This window comes from Nomascus leucogenys, chromosome 10 (assembly GCF_006542625.1).
Source record: "Nomascus leucogenys isolate Asia chromosome 10, Asia_NLE_v1, whole genome shotgun sequence".
Lineage (NCBI taxonomy): Eukaryota > Metazoa > Chordata > Mammalia > Primates > Hylobatidae > Nomascus > Nomascus leucogenys.
In genome coordinates, this window is record NC_044390.1 from 77284272 (window position 1) to 77300620 (window position 16349).

Consider the following 16349-nt stretch of genomic DNA (forward strand, 5'->3'; position numbering starts at 1 on the left):
CCTACTACCCAACTAGGCTGTATGCCATAGCCTATTGCTCCTAGGCTACAAACTTGTACAGCATGTTACTATACTAAATACTGTAGGCAACTGTAACAGAGTGGTAGGTATTTGTGTATCTAAACATATCTAAACTTAGAAAAGGTACAGTAAAAGTATGGTATTGTAGGCCAGGTACAGTGGCTCACTCCTGTAATCCCAGCACTTTGGGAGGCCGAGGTGGGTAGATCACTCGAGGCCAGGAGTTCAAGACCAGCCTGGCCAACATAGTGAAACCCCATCTCTACTAAAAATACAAAAATTAGCCAGGCATGGTGGCAGGTGCCCATAATGCCAGCTACTCAGGAAGCTGAGGCAGGAGAATCACTTGAACCTGGGAGGCGGAGGTTGCAGTGAGCCAAGATGATGTCATTGCACTCCAGCCTGGGCAACAGAGTGAGACTCCATCTCAAAAAATATATATATGATATTGTAATCTTATGAGACTGCCATCCTATATGCAGTCCATCATTGACTGAAGCGTTGTTATACAGCATTTGACTATACTTTCATTGAGTCAATGCTTCAGGATCTTTACACGTGCTGCTATCCCCTGGAATGTTGCTCCTTGCCTCTTCTTCATTCCTCTAACACATTCCTACTTCTTCAGTCTTGGCTTATATATACCTTCTTCCAAGAAGCTTGCCATATCCCACCTCCCCTACTTCCCAACCCTCGCCTTCCTATCTTCATCCCTACCCAGGTTAAACTGTTACTTATTTGCAGGGCCTATTCAGTTCTGTGTAATGTTTGCCATCATCTTAGACTTCAGTTCAATATTTGTTTTCCCCACTGTTCCTTAAGCTTGATGAGGGCAGGACCTGCAAGTATCTTGCTCTAAGCAACTCTACGTTGTATCCTGGCCAACATGGTAAAACCCCGTCTCTACTAAAAATACAAAAATTAGCCTGGCATGGTTGCACTCGCCTATAATCCCAGCTACTCAGGAGGATGAGGCAGGAGAACCACGCACGGCTAATTTTTGTATTTTTGGTAGAGATGGGGTTTCACCATGTTGGCCAGGCTGGTTTCTAACTCCTGACCTCAAGTGATCCAACCGTCTTGGCCTCCCAAAGTGTTAGGATTACAGGCGTGAGCCACCACATCCAGGCTTGAATTCCTTTAAATATTATGCTACTTTGTTTGCTCTTCCAAACTCTAGTTGGTATTACTTAATAATGGGGTCTTTCCATTACAGTTGTAACTTTTTTCCATTATTAGTTATAACTTTGATATGATGGGTAAGTAAATAGATAAATTAGATAACTATGAGTTTTCACTAACTTGGGATATTCTTAGCTTTTTAACATTTGGGATGGGTACCATCCCAGTGTCTCAGATGCTTGATAGCAATATATAGTCACAGTACATTTCTTAAGTGATAAATAGTAGCTACAAGTGTTGATGGTTCTGGTTGGCTATAATAGTCCCAGTAGTCCAATGGACTGCTACCAAAATAGTACAGTACATGAGATATACCATGATAAAACCACAACCAGAATTGCGGTCATTATCTCCTACTTTTTCTTCTTTTTTAGACCTTTTTATTTTTATAAGGTTGTGTTTCTGTTTTCCTAATCCTTGTTTGTAAAGTTTAAAATGAATAGCTTTTATATAAGGATTTAGAATATTTAAGGCCAGGCACGGTGACTCATGCCTGTAATCCCAGCACTTTGGGAGGCCAAGGCGGGTGAATCACTTGAGCCGAGGAGTTCAAAACCAGCCTGGGCAACATAGGGAAACCCCATCTTTACAAAAAATGCAACAATTAGCCAGGCATAGTGCTCTGCACCTGTGGTCCTCTTACTCTGGAGGCTGAGGCAGGAGAATTGCTTGAGCCCAGGAGGTTAAGTCTGCAATAAACTGTTATCACACCACTGCACTCCAGCCTGGGCAACAGAGCAAACCCTATCTCGAAATATATATATATACACACATACATATTTTATGTGTATACATATATTATACATATACACATAATATATACATATATAATATATGTACATATAATGGGTCAAAAAATTAAAAACAAAATATTTAAACATTCTGGGTGACAGAGTGAGATTTGGTCTCAAAAAAATAAATAAAGGAATTCATTTGGTAAGTACTATTTATTATCTGTTATGTATTAGGCACTGTGCCAGACACAGAGGATACAACGTAGAGTTGCTTAAAGCAAGATACTTGCAGGTCCTGCCCTCATCAAGCTTAAGGAATAGTGGGGAAAACAAATACTGAACTGAAGTTTAAAATGATGGCAAACATTACACATAACAGAATAGGCCCTGCAAATAAGTAACAGGAGTTTAACCTGGGTAAGGATGAAGACAGGAAGGCGGGGGTTGGGAAGTTTTCTAATAAAACTAAATTATTAAGTTATATAATATATAATTATTATATAAAGTTTTCTAATAAAACGAAATTATTATATACATGTGACACGTTGGCAAGTAGAGGAGAAAAAATGTTAATATATTGAGTTTCTGTATCTGTATGATATTTAGCTACTACTTTTCTACTCATTAGATTACATATTGTGTCTTTTTTACAGTTCAAACAATATGTCAATAAACTTCGAAGCAAGAGTACAGTTTTCAAAAAGAAGCATCACATAATAGCTGAACTTAAAGCTGAATTCGGTCTTTTGCAGAGGACTGAAGAACTTCTTAAGCAACATCATGAAAATATTCAACAACAACTGGTAATACGGTATTATCTTGGGCTACTATAAATACAAATGCCAGGAGGTTTATGGGTTACAGCTTTATACTGAGGTCATTGTTTTTACTGGAAAAATCATAAAAGTATTACTTTTCTCTGATTAATTACAGACATGTCATATAAGTTGATTCATTTATTTTTAATGTAGCAGTAAGCACTGGCTTTTGTGTGTATGCTGACTTTGGGGTTATTAATAGAATAACTTGAATTCCAAGTAGGTTTTTTCTTTGGTTAGTTGGTTAATATGAGTAAAATTATCATACCAAAGGAGTGACTGTAAAATATTTTTTTATCATGGCCTGCTGGGCAGAAATTTCTAAGCAGCCACTTCCAAGAAGCTTTGGAAAGAAATATCCAGGGAAGTGCTGTGTGGAAGTCTGCCTCCAGGCTTATTCCTTATGTGTTTGTGCCTTGGTTGTCTGAAAAGAGTTAAACCCAAAGTAGTCCAACAGCAAAGTTGTTCTCATTGTGGATGCCAGTTCCTCAGGGTTTTCTTCATTTGGCTTTTTTTTTTCTTTCACCAATGGGGAAACTGTTTCATCTGAGTGCTGGTTTACCAGCTAGCAATAATCTGGTAGAAGTAAGTGGAATTTCAACCAGTTGTGTTTCCTTTTAACTGGCAGTATGAACTGTCTCATGCTGATGAATATTATTTGCTTTTAGGGAACTTAAGACTGAAAATTTACTGTGAATCAACATGGATTCTAACAGCACTAACTTTAAAACTGATCGTAGTAACTGCATTATTGTTTACTTCAAAATATCTTCTAATTTCTATTGTGATTTCTTTGACCTTTTGGTTATGGCTTAAAATCAAATATTTGGGGGATTTTCTGGTTACCTTTCTATTATGAATTTCTATGTTATTTCCATTGTGACCAGAGAGCACACTCTGATTTCAGTCCTGTGAAATTCGTAGTCTTGCATTATGGCCCAGCATATGGTCTGTTTTGGTAATTGTTTCATGTGCAATGAAAAGAATGTATATTCTGCAGTTGTTGGGAATAGTATTCAAAGTATGTCAATTCAGTCAGTATGTTAGCCATGATATTCACATCTTCCATATCCCTGTTAATTTTTTGTCTGCTTGTTCCATCAGTTACTGAGAGAAGTGTGTTAAAAATCTCTATAATTATTGCTTTGTTGCTTTTTTTAGTTCCATCAATTTTTGCTTCATATTTTTTTCTTAAGTTGGGTCCCTAGAAGCAGAGCACGAGAAGGGAATTCTTTGTGCTAGTGATTTATTGAGGGAGTACCTTCAGAAGGAGGGGAGTGAGGGAAGCAGATGAGGCAGCAGAAAAAAGCCAAGCAAGAAAAGGACATGGTCTCAACTGGTGTTGGCTTCATTCTGATCCCATGATCAACTTTGGAACAAATTGCACCAGAGTTGATTCCACCTTGATGCAAGGGGGCTGGCCTTTTGTACCCTATGGCAGTCAGTCATTTGGCTGTGGTCAAGTGTAACCTCTTAGGTGAGACACCTCCCATTTGGCTGAGGGCACTCTCTGGAGAAGGGGGTAACTATGAGCTATTTAGCAGTTAACACTCATAACAGTTTGCAAATGAGGTCTGACTGGGGCACCAGCAACATCTACTACAGTTCACCCCTTGCACTAGTAGGATCTACTTGTTTGTCACATTAAATTTACTCCACCCAGCTATAGCTTCTATAGGATTCTATTTGGTCACAATTTCTAAGAAAACTTACAGGAGAAAGATTAGTGGGACAAATGGAAACTCTCATTGCTACATTTGGTTCCAAAGACATAACTGATATTCAACATCTCCTTCCTTTACTATCCATTCTAGAGTTCCCTCACCTCAGCTAGCACCTCCTCTGGTTTAGATGACTTACTTGGTGAGATGACCCAGTTCCTCACCCTTGAGAAGTGTGAGACTCTAGTAATCATGCCCTTACCAGGCCATGGTTGCTATACTTCCCCATTTACAGTTAAAACTGGGCAAGGGAGTACCAAGATAAGCCCTAATGGATCATCTGAGTCCTAAATATATTTATTTCTGTCGCTGTTATATAGCAGCATCTATATAGCCTTATGATGGCCTGCTTTCTTTGCCTGCTGATCTATTGACATGAGAAGCCCAAGTGACCAGATGGTAGTCAGAACATTAAGTGTCAAGGGCCTCTTAATGTGCCTTCTGATGAAAGCATGCCCACTCTGGCAACCAGAACATCTATACCCACAGAGCCTACAGTTGTCTGGAAGGGAAGCATAATTCCCTAAAGTGGATCATTGGGGATCATGGTTAGTGGTGACACCTATACTTTCATTTCATGGTTCTGAGACCTATGCTTTCTATTGGGAACATAGCACCATATCATGGGCATTGGTTTAAGGTGTACACCCCATTCTAAAGGTAGAACTCATTTTCATAGGCCATCCAGTTCCAACTGGGGCCTTAACGTTTAAGACGCTGTTCCACTATTCTGTCAGGCCATCAGCTTTCCAGATAGTGTAGCATGTGGTAAAATTACTGAATTATATGGTCATATGAATGCTATCATACTTCCTTTGCTGTAAAATGTGTCCCTTGGTTTGAGGTGATATTATGTGAGATTCCACATCAGTAAACTGAATGCTCTTAGCCCTTGGATAGTAGTGCTGGCTGAAGTACAATGGGCAAGAAAGGCAAACCTACACCCAGAATATGGATCAGTCCCATTAAGGATGAAATGTCACCTTTTTCAGGGCAGAAAGGGTCTGATGTTATTAAATTGCCACAAAATAGGAGGTTGGTTTCCTCAAGGGATGATTCTATACCCAGAGCTCAGGAATGGTCTCTGTTGCTGGCAGGTCAGACGTTTGATATTGGCAGTAGCTAGATGAGCATTGATGAGAGAGAGCCCATGCTATTTGGCTCGTACATAACTTCCATCTCTACCAACAAAGCCATTCTGTTTGTGAGTCCATTGGTTAAGCACTGTGTGGGCCAATGTCAGAGGCTGGCTGACATCTGCTGGCCAAATCATCCTTTCCACCTGGTTGTTCAGTGCCTCTTCTGCAGTGGACATGTTCCGGTTTCCATGTAATGAAAAGATCATTATACTTAGTTCCTACTCCCATAGGTTCAAACACATGCCTCTTTGCTAGACCTCCTTGTCCTTGCTGTCTTGTATCTTCCAGGGCCTTGACCAACAAGCTGAGCCATTTGCCACTGCCCAGAGGATACAGGATAATCTGGGGATTCAAGGTTCTCCAGTGGGTCTATCCAGATACCCCCATCGCAGACTCAGCACCCTTTTTCTTCTCTGTCAGGGCCCTGACTTTGGCATAGAATATTTGCCTAGACTAAGAATTCAACTTTCTCTGGAGTTTTGCCAGTCTTAAAATTAAGTCCTGTGCCTGGTTTTCAGCTCCCTCTGCCCTTTAGCCATGGGAAATGAGGGTTTCTTTAAAGCCCTTAAGGAGGTTCTCTAACTTGATCACTTTGCTTTAAATTACAAATTAGGCCGGGCATGGTGGCTCATGCCTGTAATCCCAGCACTTTGGGAGGCCGAGGTGGGTGGATCACGAGGTCAGGAGATCGAGACCATCCTGGCTTACATGGTGAAACCCCGTCTTTACTAAAAATGCAAAAAAATTAGCCAGGTGAGCTGTCAGGCACCTGTAGTCCCAGCCACTCGGGAGGCTGAGGCAGGAGAATGGCGTGAACCCGGGAGGCAGAGCTTGCAGTGAGCCGAGATCGCGCCACTGGACTCCAGCCTGGGTGACAGAGCGAGACTCCATCTCAAAAAAATAAATAAATAAATTACAAATTAATGGATTTGAGCCTGTTATTTTATCTCTTCAACCATCAGTGGAGTTTAGTGATAGCCACCCCAATTCCATAGTCCTTATAGTTACTATTTTTCTTCAAATACCAGAAATATTACACCATCTAGTGCATCTTTGTATCAGTTCAGATCCTCCAAGAAGCAGACACTGAGATGGGATTACATGTACAAGAGATTTATTGAAGGACACACTTATGAAGGATAAAGGGAAGGGAGCAGGAGGAGGCAGGGAAAGCCTTCAGGCTCTGATACAGGTCTGACACCTGTGAAAGGAGAGGGCAAAGGAAGATTGGGTAGAAATAGCCTCAAACTTCAACACAACTCTGAGAAAGTTTTGGTCAGGTTGATGGAGAGTTCCTGAGCCAGTCACCTATTAGAGGAGTCCTTTGTCAGGCAGGACTGGGCCAACACTAGTACTACTGCCGTGCTCAGTCATTGGCTAAGAGCAGCTCCAGGGAAGCATAGCATTGGTGCAAACATGATGATGGACCCAGAGGGGCAGCAGCTATGGATGTCAGTCAGCTCTGTTCCTCTCAGCCAACTCTCTTGAAAGCAATCTGAGCCATAAATTTTGTTGGCCACCACAATCCCCATCCATCTGTATTCTTCTTTTCCAATTCACCACAAGTGAAAATCTTATTAATTGCACTGCTGCAACATGCCTGGGACTGTCAGTAGTCTACCTGCCACAGTGATGGAGTCCTTAGTTCCATTTAGCCAGTGAGTGATTGCACTCTAGTGCTTATGCCAGAGATCACGATATACACCCTTGACTGATTACAGTCTTCACTAAATTTTTTGTTCTTTTTTTTGAGACAGAGTCTCTCTCTGTTGCCCAAGCTGAAGTGCAGTGGCACGATCTCGGCTCACTGCAACCTCCGCCCCCCAGGTTCAAGTGATTCTCCCGCCTCAGCCTCCCAAGTAGCTGGGACTACAGGAGTGTGCCACCACACACAACTATTTTTTTGTATTTTTTTTTAGTAGAGACGGGGTTTCACCGTGTTAGCCAGGATGGTCTCAATCTCCTGACCTCATGATCCGCCCACCTCGGCCTCCCAAAGTGCTGGGATTACAGGTGTGGGCCACTGCACCCAGCCAGTCTTCACTAAATTTTTACTTTTGCCGTGTCCTGGGCAATGCAAGAACCTAAAACACTTTAACTTTGTTTACCTCCTTCCCATATTTAGTGCTATTGTTGATAATTTTTTTTAATTCTAAATATAATTTTCTTGAGAAGGGGTCTTGTTCTGTTGACCAGGCTGGAATGTAGTGGTACAGTCAGAGCTCACTGCAGCCTCAACCTCCTGGGCTCAAGTGATCCTCCCAAGTACCTGGGACTACAGGCGTGCACTACCACACCCAGCTAATTTTTATGTGTATTTTTTTTCCAGAAATGGGGTCTCACTATGTTGTCCAGGCTGGCCTCAAACTTATGGGCTCAGGCAATCCTCCTACCTCAGCCTCCCAAGGTGTTAGGATTACAGGTGTGAGCCACTGTGCCTGGGCCTAGATAGAATTTAAATCATACATGATATTATGTTCAATATTATTCTGGATTATCTACCTGTTTACTCTTTTCATGGTTCTTCTTTTCTTCCTTCATCATTGTTCTTCTATTGGTATCTGTCTAATGAGCTCACCTTAAGTTTTTTATTTAGTTCAGGTCTGCTGAAATCTTCTTAGTTTTTGTTTTTCTTAAGACACCTGTATTCTACCTTCGTTTTGAAGCACATTTTTACTGAATGTAGAATTTTTGGTTGGCAGCTATTTTCTTTCAGCACTTTAAAGATTTAATTCCATTGTCTTCTGACTTGCATTATTTATTTCATAACATCAACTATACATCTTATTTGTTTGTTTTAAGGTACTCTGTTATTCTCTGGTTGTTTTTAAGATCTTCTCTCTGTGTTTGGTTGTTCAGTGGTTTTACTATGACTTTTCTAGGTGTGATTTTCTTTTTTATTCACCTGGCTTAAGGTCTGTAAAGCTTCCTGAATATGTGGCTTGATGTCTTTGTTCATTTTTGAAAAGTTCTCAGCCAATGTTTATTTATTTATTTATGTCTTTCCTTCCTTCCTTCCTTCCTTTCTTTCTTCCTTTCTTTCTTTCTTTCTTTCTTTCTTTCTTTTTTTTTCTTTTCTTTTCTTTTCTGTTTTTGTTTTGTTTTTTTTGAGACAGGGTCTCACTCTGTTGCCCAGGCTGGAGTGCAGTGCTGTGATCTCGTTTCATTGCAGCCTCTACTTCCTGGGCTCAGGCGATTCTCCCACCTCAGCCTCCTAAGCAGCTGGGACCACAGGCCCGAGCCACCATGCTCAGCCTTTGTGTGTGTGTGTGTGTATTGTTGGTAGTTTTTTTAGAGACAGGGTTTTGCCATGATGCCAAGGCTGGTCTTGAACTCCTGGGTCCAAACGATCCACCTGCCTCGCCTCCCAAGGCTGGGGTTACAGGCATGAACCACCATGCCCAGCCCAGTATTTCTTCAATTATTACTACAATCTCATTCTGTCCTCTTTTACTTTAACTCCAACTACATGCATGTTGGACATTTTCACCATTTTCCATGTATTTCTTATGGGCTTTATGTTTTTCTTTTTCTTTTTTTCATTTTCTATTATTTTTTTCCTCTCTGTGATTCAATCTGTATTTTTTTCTATGGTGCTATTTTTCCAGTTGATTAATCGTCTTCTTTTTTGTGTGTCTAGTCTGTTATTTAATTCATTTGTTGAATTCTTAATATCAATTATTATATTTCTCAGTTTTAGAATTTCCATATGATTCAATTTTATAGATTGCAGTTATTTGTAACATTCTTCAACTTTTTGTTTATTTTCTTGAATATATTAATCTCAGCTTTTTTAAAGTTTATGTCTGAAATTTATTTGAGCAACTATTCCTGTTGTCTGTTTTTGTTTGTTTTTTGAGACAGAGTCTCACTCTATCACCCAGGCTAGAGTGCAGTGGGGTGATCGTGGCTCACTGCAACCTCCACCTCCTGGGTTCAAGTGATTCTCCCACCTCAGGCTCCTGAGTAGCTGGGACTACAGGCACCCACCACCACACCCGGCTAATTTTTTGTATTTTTAGTAAAGACGGAATTTCACCATGTTGGCCAGGCTGGTCTTGAACTCCTGACTTCAAGTGATCTGCCCTTCTCGGCCTCCCAAAGTGATGGGATTACATACATAAGTCACTGTTTCTGGCCATGTATTTTTTTCTTTTGATTTTCATTCATTTGGGTCTATTACTTTGCTTACTTAGTAATTTTTTATTGAATGTTGGGTGTAAAGTGTCATTAAATTTTAGAAGCTCTGACTATATTTGTTTTTCTATAAGGAGGATTTAATTTTTTTCTGGAAAGTTACCTTGATCAAGTTGAGGGTAGGTTTTTTTGTTTTGTTTTGTTTTTTGTTTTTCTTAAGCTGGTATTTCTCCAGTTTTCTCTTAATCCAAAGATACAGTTCTTATACCTGTGGTAGAGACTTTAGGAAGTGGTCCTTACTCCAAGGATGTAGGTCTTACTCCTAGGTTATAGACCTTCTAAGGAGTAGACCTTCTAGGTTTTCAGCTGATAATGTGAGTCATTTACCAAAGCCTGTGCACCCTGGAAAGTCTTGAATTCCTACCTTTATCTCCCTAGTACTGTGAGACTGCTACAATCTTTGCTCAGCTCTTTAATAACCCATCTGCTATTTCCACTTGGTTTTTGAGAGTCTTACTCTGCTTGTGCATATCCTAAGATTTGGTAATGCCTAAAGAGGAAACTGCATACAGAATTTGGGGCTAATTCTCTGTAGTTCCCTCTACCCCTTTAGGTCCCAGTCCTATTGACAGGCCAGAATCTTAACTCTTCTTCCATTCTGTCTTTCCTTGTCTTTCTTTCCTTTTGGTTCTTTCATTCTTTTTTGAACTCTCTTCAATACAGTTTTTGCACTTACCATTCCACTAAAATGTCTTTTGTCAGGCTGGGCACGCTGGCTCATGCCTGTAATCCCAGCACTTTGAGAAGCCAAGGTGGGTGGATCATGAGGTCAGGAGATCAAGACCATCCTGGCTAACATAGTGAAACCCCGTCTCTACTAAAAATACAAAAAAAAAAATTAGGCATGGTGGCACGCGCCTGTAATCCCAGCTACTTGGGAGGCTGAGGCAGGAGAATCACTTGAACCCGGGAGTCAGAGGTTGCAGTGAGCCAAGATTGCACCACTACACTCCACCCTGGGTGACAGAGCAAGACCCCGTCTCAAAAAAAAAAAAAGTCTTTTGTCAGGTCACCAATACCTTCACATTACCAAATCCAATGATTAATTATTAGTCCTTTTCTTACTTGACCTAGTAGCAGCATTTAGCATAGTTGATCACTCCATATTCCTGTAAAACTTCTTCTGTCTTCTAAGACACTACACTTTCCTGGTTTTTCTTCCAAACTAACACTCCTATTCCTATTCTATTGCTGATTTCTTATCATTTCTTTAAAGTTTAAATGTTGGGGTTCCCTAGGCTTAGACCTTGGATCTCCTTTCTATCTTTACTTCCTTGGTGATCTTATCCTGTCTCATGGTTGCAAAGGTCCCCTCTTATATTGTGACAACTCACCAATTTATATCTCCAGCCTAGATTTCTCCTCTAATTCTAGTCCTTTTTATTTATTTATTTATTTATTTTTGAGACAGAGTCTCACTCTGTTGCCCAGGCTGGAGTACAGTGGTGCAATCTCGGCTCACTGCAACCTCCATCTCCTGGGTTCAGTGATAGTGATTCTCCTGCCTCAGCCTCCCAAGTAGCTGGGATTACAGGTGCCCACCACCACATCCAGCTAATTTTTGTGTTTTTAGTAGAGACAAGGTTTCGCCATGTTGGCCAGTCTGGTCTCAAACTCCTGACCTTAGGGGATCCACCTGCCTCAGCCTCCCAAAGTGGTGGGATTACAGGCGTGAGCCACCGCGCCTGGCCTAATTCCAGTCTTACACATATAACATCTTGACCTCTCCATTTGGATATCTAATATATATTTCAAATTTTTAACATGTCCAAAAATAAACTTCTGATCTGCACCACCTACTCAAACTAGTCTTCCCCATTCTTCTTCATCTCAACAAATGGAAACTTCATCCTGTTAGTCTCTCAAGTCAGAAACCTTGAACTCATTCTTTATCCCTTACTTGCGTTCACATCCCTACATCAAATTTGTCACATTATCTTGTTGGATCTGCCTTCAAAATATACACAGAACCATTTCTCATTACTTCTGTCACCACCACCCTGATTCATGCTACCATTTTCTTTAACTATTGAGACAGTCTTCTAATTGGCCTCCCTGCTCCTACCTAGCCCGATCTCAACACAGGTGTTAAAGTGATCATTTTAAAATTGCCCTAACTCTGAACCTTTCAACAGCTGCCCATCTCATTTTAAACAAAAAAAAGCTCTTTCATCAGCTTAAAAATAAGATAACAATATAACTTATTATCTAGAGTAGGATACTTTTTGAGAGTGCAAGGGACAATAGATGTACACTGAGACCCAGCAAACCAGCTGAGCCCCATGTAACCCCTCCTTCACCCCCACCTTATTCTCACTGCACCTCCTTACTGTTTCTTGAACTGGTCAAGTTTGCTTCCAGCTTTTGCACTTGCTGATTCCCTCACTTCCTACAGGGCTTTGCTCAGATGTCATCTTCTCAGGATCATCTTCTCTAACCACCTTCTGGTTATACTATATTTATTTATTTACTTATTTACATATTGCTTATTTATTCCCACTAGTAGTAAGCTCTGTGAGGGAAGGGATTTTTTTTCCTGTTCTATTCACTGCCGTATACCTGGTGCCTAGAACTGTGATTGGCACATTTACATATATAATAAATATTGGATGAGTGAACATATCATTTGAGAATTCATTCTTTCATCAAATGTTTATTGAATGTATCCTATGTTTTAGGTTCTGTGCCAAGTACATAACATTATTATAAAGTCTACGATTAGAAATACTTCCTATGTACCTGAAGATACCATAGGTTTATAATATATAAAGGCATGTAATTGAATGAAATAATAATTGAAGTCAATGAAGATTGTCCTTTAGGATTCTAAACTAATTAATTCTATTTACAATTTTTTGTTATGTATGAAATTTGTACATTTCTTATGGGAGCCAGCAAGATTTTGACACGTTTCGTGGCCTTTTTATTTTTTACTTATAGCAAACTATGGAGGAGAAAAAGAGTATATCTGGATATAGTTACACCCAAGAAGAGCTGGAAAGAATATCTGCACTGAAGAGTGAAGTTGATGAAATGAAAGGACGAACATTGGATGATATGTCTGAAATGGTGATGATACTTTTATTTAAATTTTCTTTTATTGTGTAGCTAGAAGGCAGGTGTTTTGTGTTAGTTTTATTTTCAGTGAAACATTCACCTGTTAATTTCTGCACATTATATTCTTTCATCTTTTTTTTTTTTTTTTTTTTTTTGAGGCAGAGTCTCACTCTATTGCCCAGGCTAGAGTGTAGTGGTGTGAATTTGGCTCACCATAACATCCGCCTCTGGGGTTCAAGTGATTCTCATGCCTCAGCGTCCTAAGTAGCTGGGACTACAGGTGTGTGCCACCATGCCCGGCTAATTTTTGTATTTTTAGTAGAGACAGGGTTTCACCATGTTGGGCAGGCTGGTCTTCACCTCCCGACCTCAGGTGATCCACCTGCCTCGGCCTCCCAAAGTGCTGGGATTACAGGCGTGAGCCACTGCACCCGGTCTCATCTGTCTTTATCAATCTCTTTTGAATTTTTTTCATTCTAGTAAGGTTGTTCAAATTCTAATCGTTTATTCATTTTCTGTTTTTTTAATGTGCAAAAGTTACATAACATTAAAGAAATATTTAAGAAGAAAAATAAATTTTCCTAGATCATACCACCCTAATAGAATTATTTCATTGTTGTATATGTTCTTAGAATCTTTCCATTTTCAGGACTGGTATTCAATCAGATTGCACTAGTACACTTTCACCAGGCATTAAAATGTTGAAATCTTATATTACTTGTTGGTAAATAGCTGCTCCAAACCCTCAGAGTACCCCCCTCCAGAAGCCTGGTCCACATTGGCCATTCCCCCAGAACCCTCTGGATCTCATCACAATCTAACTCCTAAAACGGTTAGCATGTAAGACCCTGTTCAGGCCGGGCGTGGTGGCTCACACCTGTAATCCCAGCACTTTGGGAGGCCGAGCCGGGCGGATCACTTGAGGTCAGGAGTTCAAGACCAGCCTGGCCAACATGGTGAAACCCCATCTCTACTAAAAATACAAAAATTAGCTGGGCATGGTGTCGCACGCCTGTAGTTCCAGCTTCTCAGGAGGCTGAGGCATGAGAATCACTTTAACCTGGGAAGCAGAGGTTGCAGTGAGCTGCGATCACGCCATTGCACTTCAGCCTGGGCAACCAAGCAAGATTCTGTCTCAAAAAAAAAAAAAGACCCCATTCATCTCTCTGACTGGTGTCCATTCTGATGGATCATTACTTATGCTATTTGGACTATACTGTAGTATTTTGAATATCACTCCATCAATATTTATGTATATTTTATATGCCTACATAAGTAATACATCATGATTATAGTTGTATAAGGCAATTTTGTAATATATTTATTCAATGTTAAATTATAAAGATTTTCCCATAATGGTTTACAGTCTTGAGAACTGACATTTTGAATGATTAAATAGTATAGTTTTCCACCTTGCTGAGGAATCAGGATTTTCTAAAGCACTTCTCTGTTGTTTGGGACTGAAGTAATTTGCAGTTTTTTGCTCTTATATTTAACATTGAAATCAATATCTTTATGCATGTAGTATTTTTCTTCTTTTGAATTCTTTTTTAGGTGTTATATTTTTTGTTTAAATAACAGGTGAAAAAGCTGAATTCATTGGTATCTGAAAAGAAGTCAGCTCTTGCCTCAGTTATAAAAGAGCTGCGATGGTTGCGTCAAAAATGTGAAGTAAGTTTTTGATATTATCAAGTAATTTGATTTTATGATACTTTTAGTATTCTATCTTATTCACATGTGCTAGTTAGAACCCCGAATATTTTACTTGGGTAATATAGAAAACAAATTATCATTATTATCTTATTGATATGATTCTTCAGAAGAGAATTAAAACATGACATACAGGCCAGGTGTGATGGCTTATGCCTGTAATCCCAGCACTTTGGGAGGCTGAGACAGGAGGATGATCACTTGAGCCCAGGAATTCAAGACCAGCCTGGCTAACAACAAGACCTTGTCTCTACAAAAAATAAAAAAATTAGCTGAGCTTGGTGGCATGCACCTGTAGCCTCAGATTCTTGGAAGGCTGAGGTGGGGGGATTGCTTGAACCCAGAAGGTCAGGATTGCAGTGAGCCATGATCATACCACTGTACTCCAGCTGGGGTGACAGAGTGAGACCCTGTCTCCCACCCCTGCCCCAAAAAATGACCTCCAAAGGTTTTTGTTTAATTTATGCTGCTTATTTAGCCATAAATTATTGGAGGCAGAGGAGACAGAGAAAAAGTAGTTTAAGCTGAAATCCACAAATTCAGCCAGAGGAGATTTTTTTCTTTAAATCATATGGGCATTAAAGCTATAAATATGAAGTCACATTCTTCTGTGTCCAGGTAAAAGCTCAGAGTCTGCCCACAAGTGGTGACAGGTTAACTTTAGATTAATGAACTTGCACTGCTAGGAGGCACGGTGCACAGCAAACTATGATAGATTATGAGAAGTGATGAAATACCATTACTTGGAAACTAGTTCTAACCACTGCTTTAAAGATAAATTGTCAGAAGGTAAATGCCCTCTACAAATCCAGATCAGACTGCCTCCACCATTTGACATTCACTGTTCTCTGTTTTTAATACTATTTTTTGACTTGTTTAACTATATTTAATACTTGAAACTACAAAAATACATTATGACACTTTTGAAGAGCAGAAATACTTAAAAATGCATAACTTACTTTAATGGACAACCCTCAACTATTCGGAAATTTTATAGGGAAGTGTTAATATATTTCCTTTGTGTGATACTTGCATTTTTTTCTAAATTTGAATGTTAACAGCTGTTTGAATATTAGAGCATCACAACTGGATTAATCTGTTCTCTCATTGCTGTAAATAAATACCTGAGACTAAGTAATTTCTAAAGATAAAAGGCTTAATTGGCTCATGGTTCTACAGGCTATACAGGAAGCATGATGCAGGCATCTACTCACTCTCTAGGGAGGCCTCAGAAAGCTTACAATCATGGCAGAAGGCAAAGAAAGGGCAGGCATATCACACGGCTAGAGCAGCAAGGGGGTGGGGGGAGGGGCCTCACACTTTTAAACAACGAGATCTTATGAGAACTCACTCACTATCATGAAAACAGCACCAAGAGAATGGTGCTAAACCATTCATGAGAATTTCACCCCCACAATCCAATCACCTCCCACCAGGCCCCACCTCCAACATTGGAGGTAACAGTTTGACGTGAGATTTGGACAGGGACAGAGATCCAAACCATATCAACAATGAAAGATGTCTAACTTATATTTATCTAGATCTATTATAGTCATCTAGAATTAGAATAGCATTTTGAAAAGTTTTATGTTTATTTTCTTAGGAGCAGTTCTACAAATTATATGTAATTAAATGGAATAATTATATATAATTGCTAATATGTAGGAAAAAACTGAAATATTCATTTTTTTTTATTCATTTAATTTTTTTAAGTAGAGATGGGATCTACTGTTGCCAGGCTAGTCTTGAACTCCTGGGCTCAAGCAGTCC

At 39.8% G+C, this 16349-nt stretch overlaps 1 protein-coding gene across 3 annotated transcripts in view; it reads left to right on the forward strand.

Annotated features, from left to right (window-relative positions):
- The window catches only part of IFT81 (intraflagellar transport 81), a 96111-nt gene that overhangs the window by 56128 nt on the left and 23634 nt on the right, over positions 1 to 16349 (forward strand). For 2 of the 3 annotated variants that reach the window (XM_030821363.1, XM_030821366.1), the window contains 3 exons: positions 2591 to 2740; positions 12753 to 12881; positions 14451 to 14540. In XM_030821363.1, the coding sequence (XP_030677223.1) occupies positions 2591 to 2740; positions 12753 to 12881; positions 14451 to 14540 (369 nt within the window). The remainder of the gene's footprint in view (positions 1 to 2590; positions 2741 to 12752; positions 12882 to 14450; positions 14541 to 16349) is intronic. The other variant, XM_030821364.1, reaches the window with a different exon arrangement.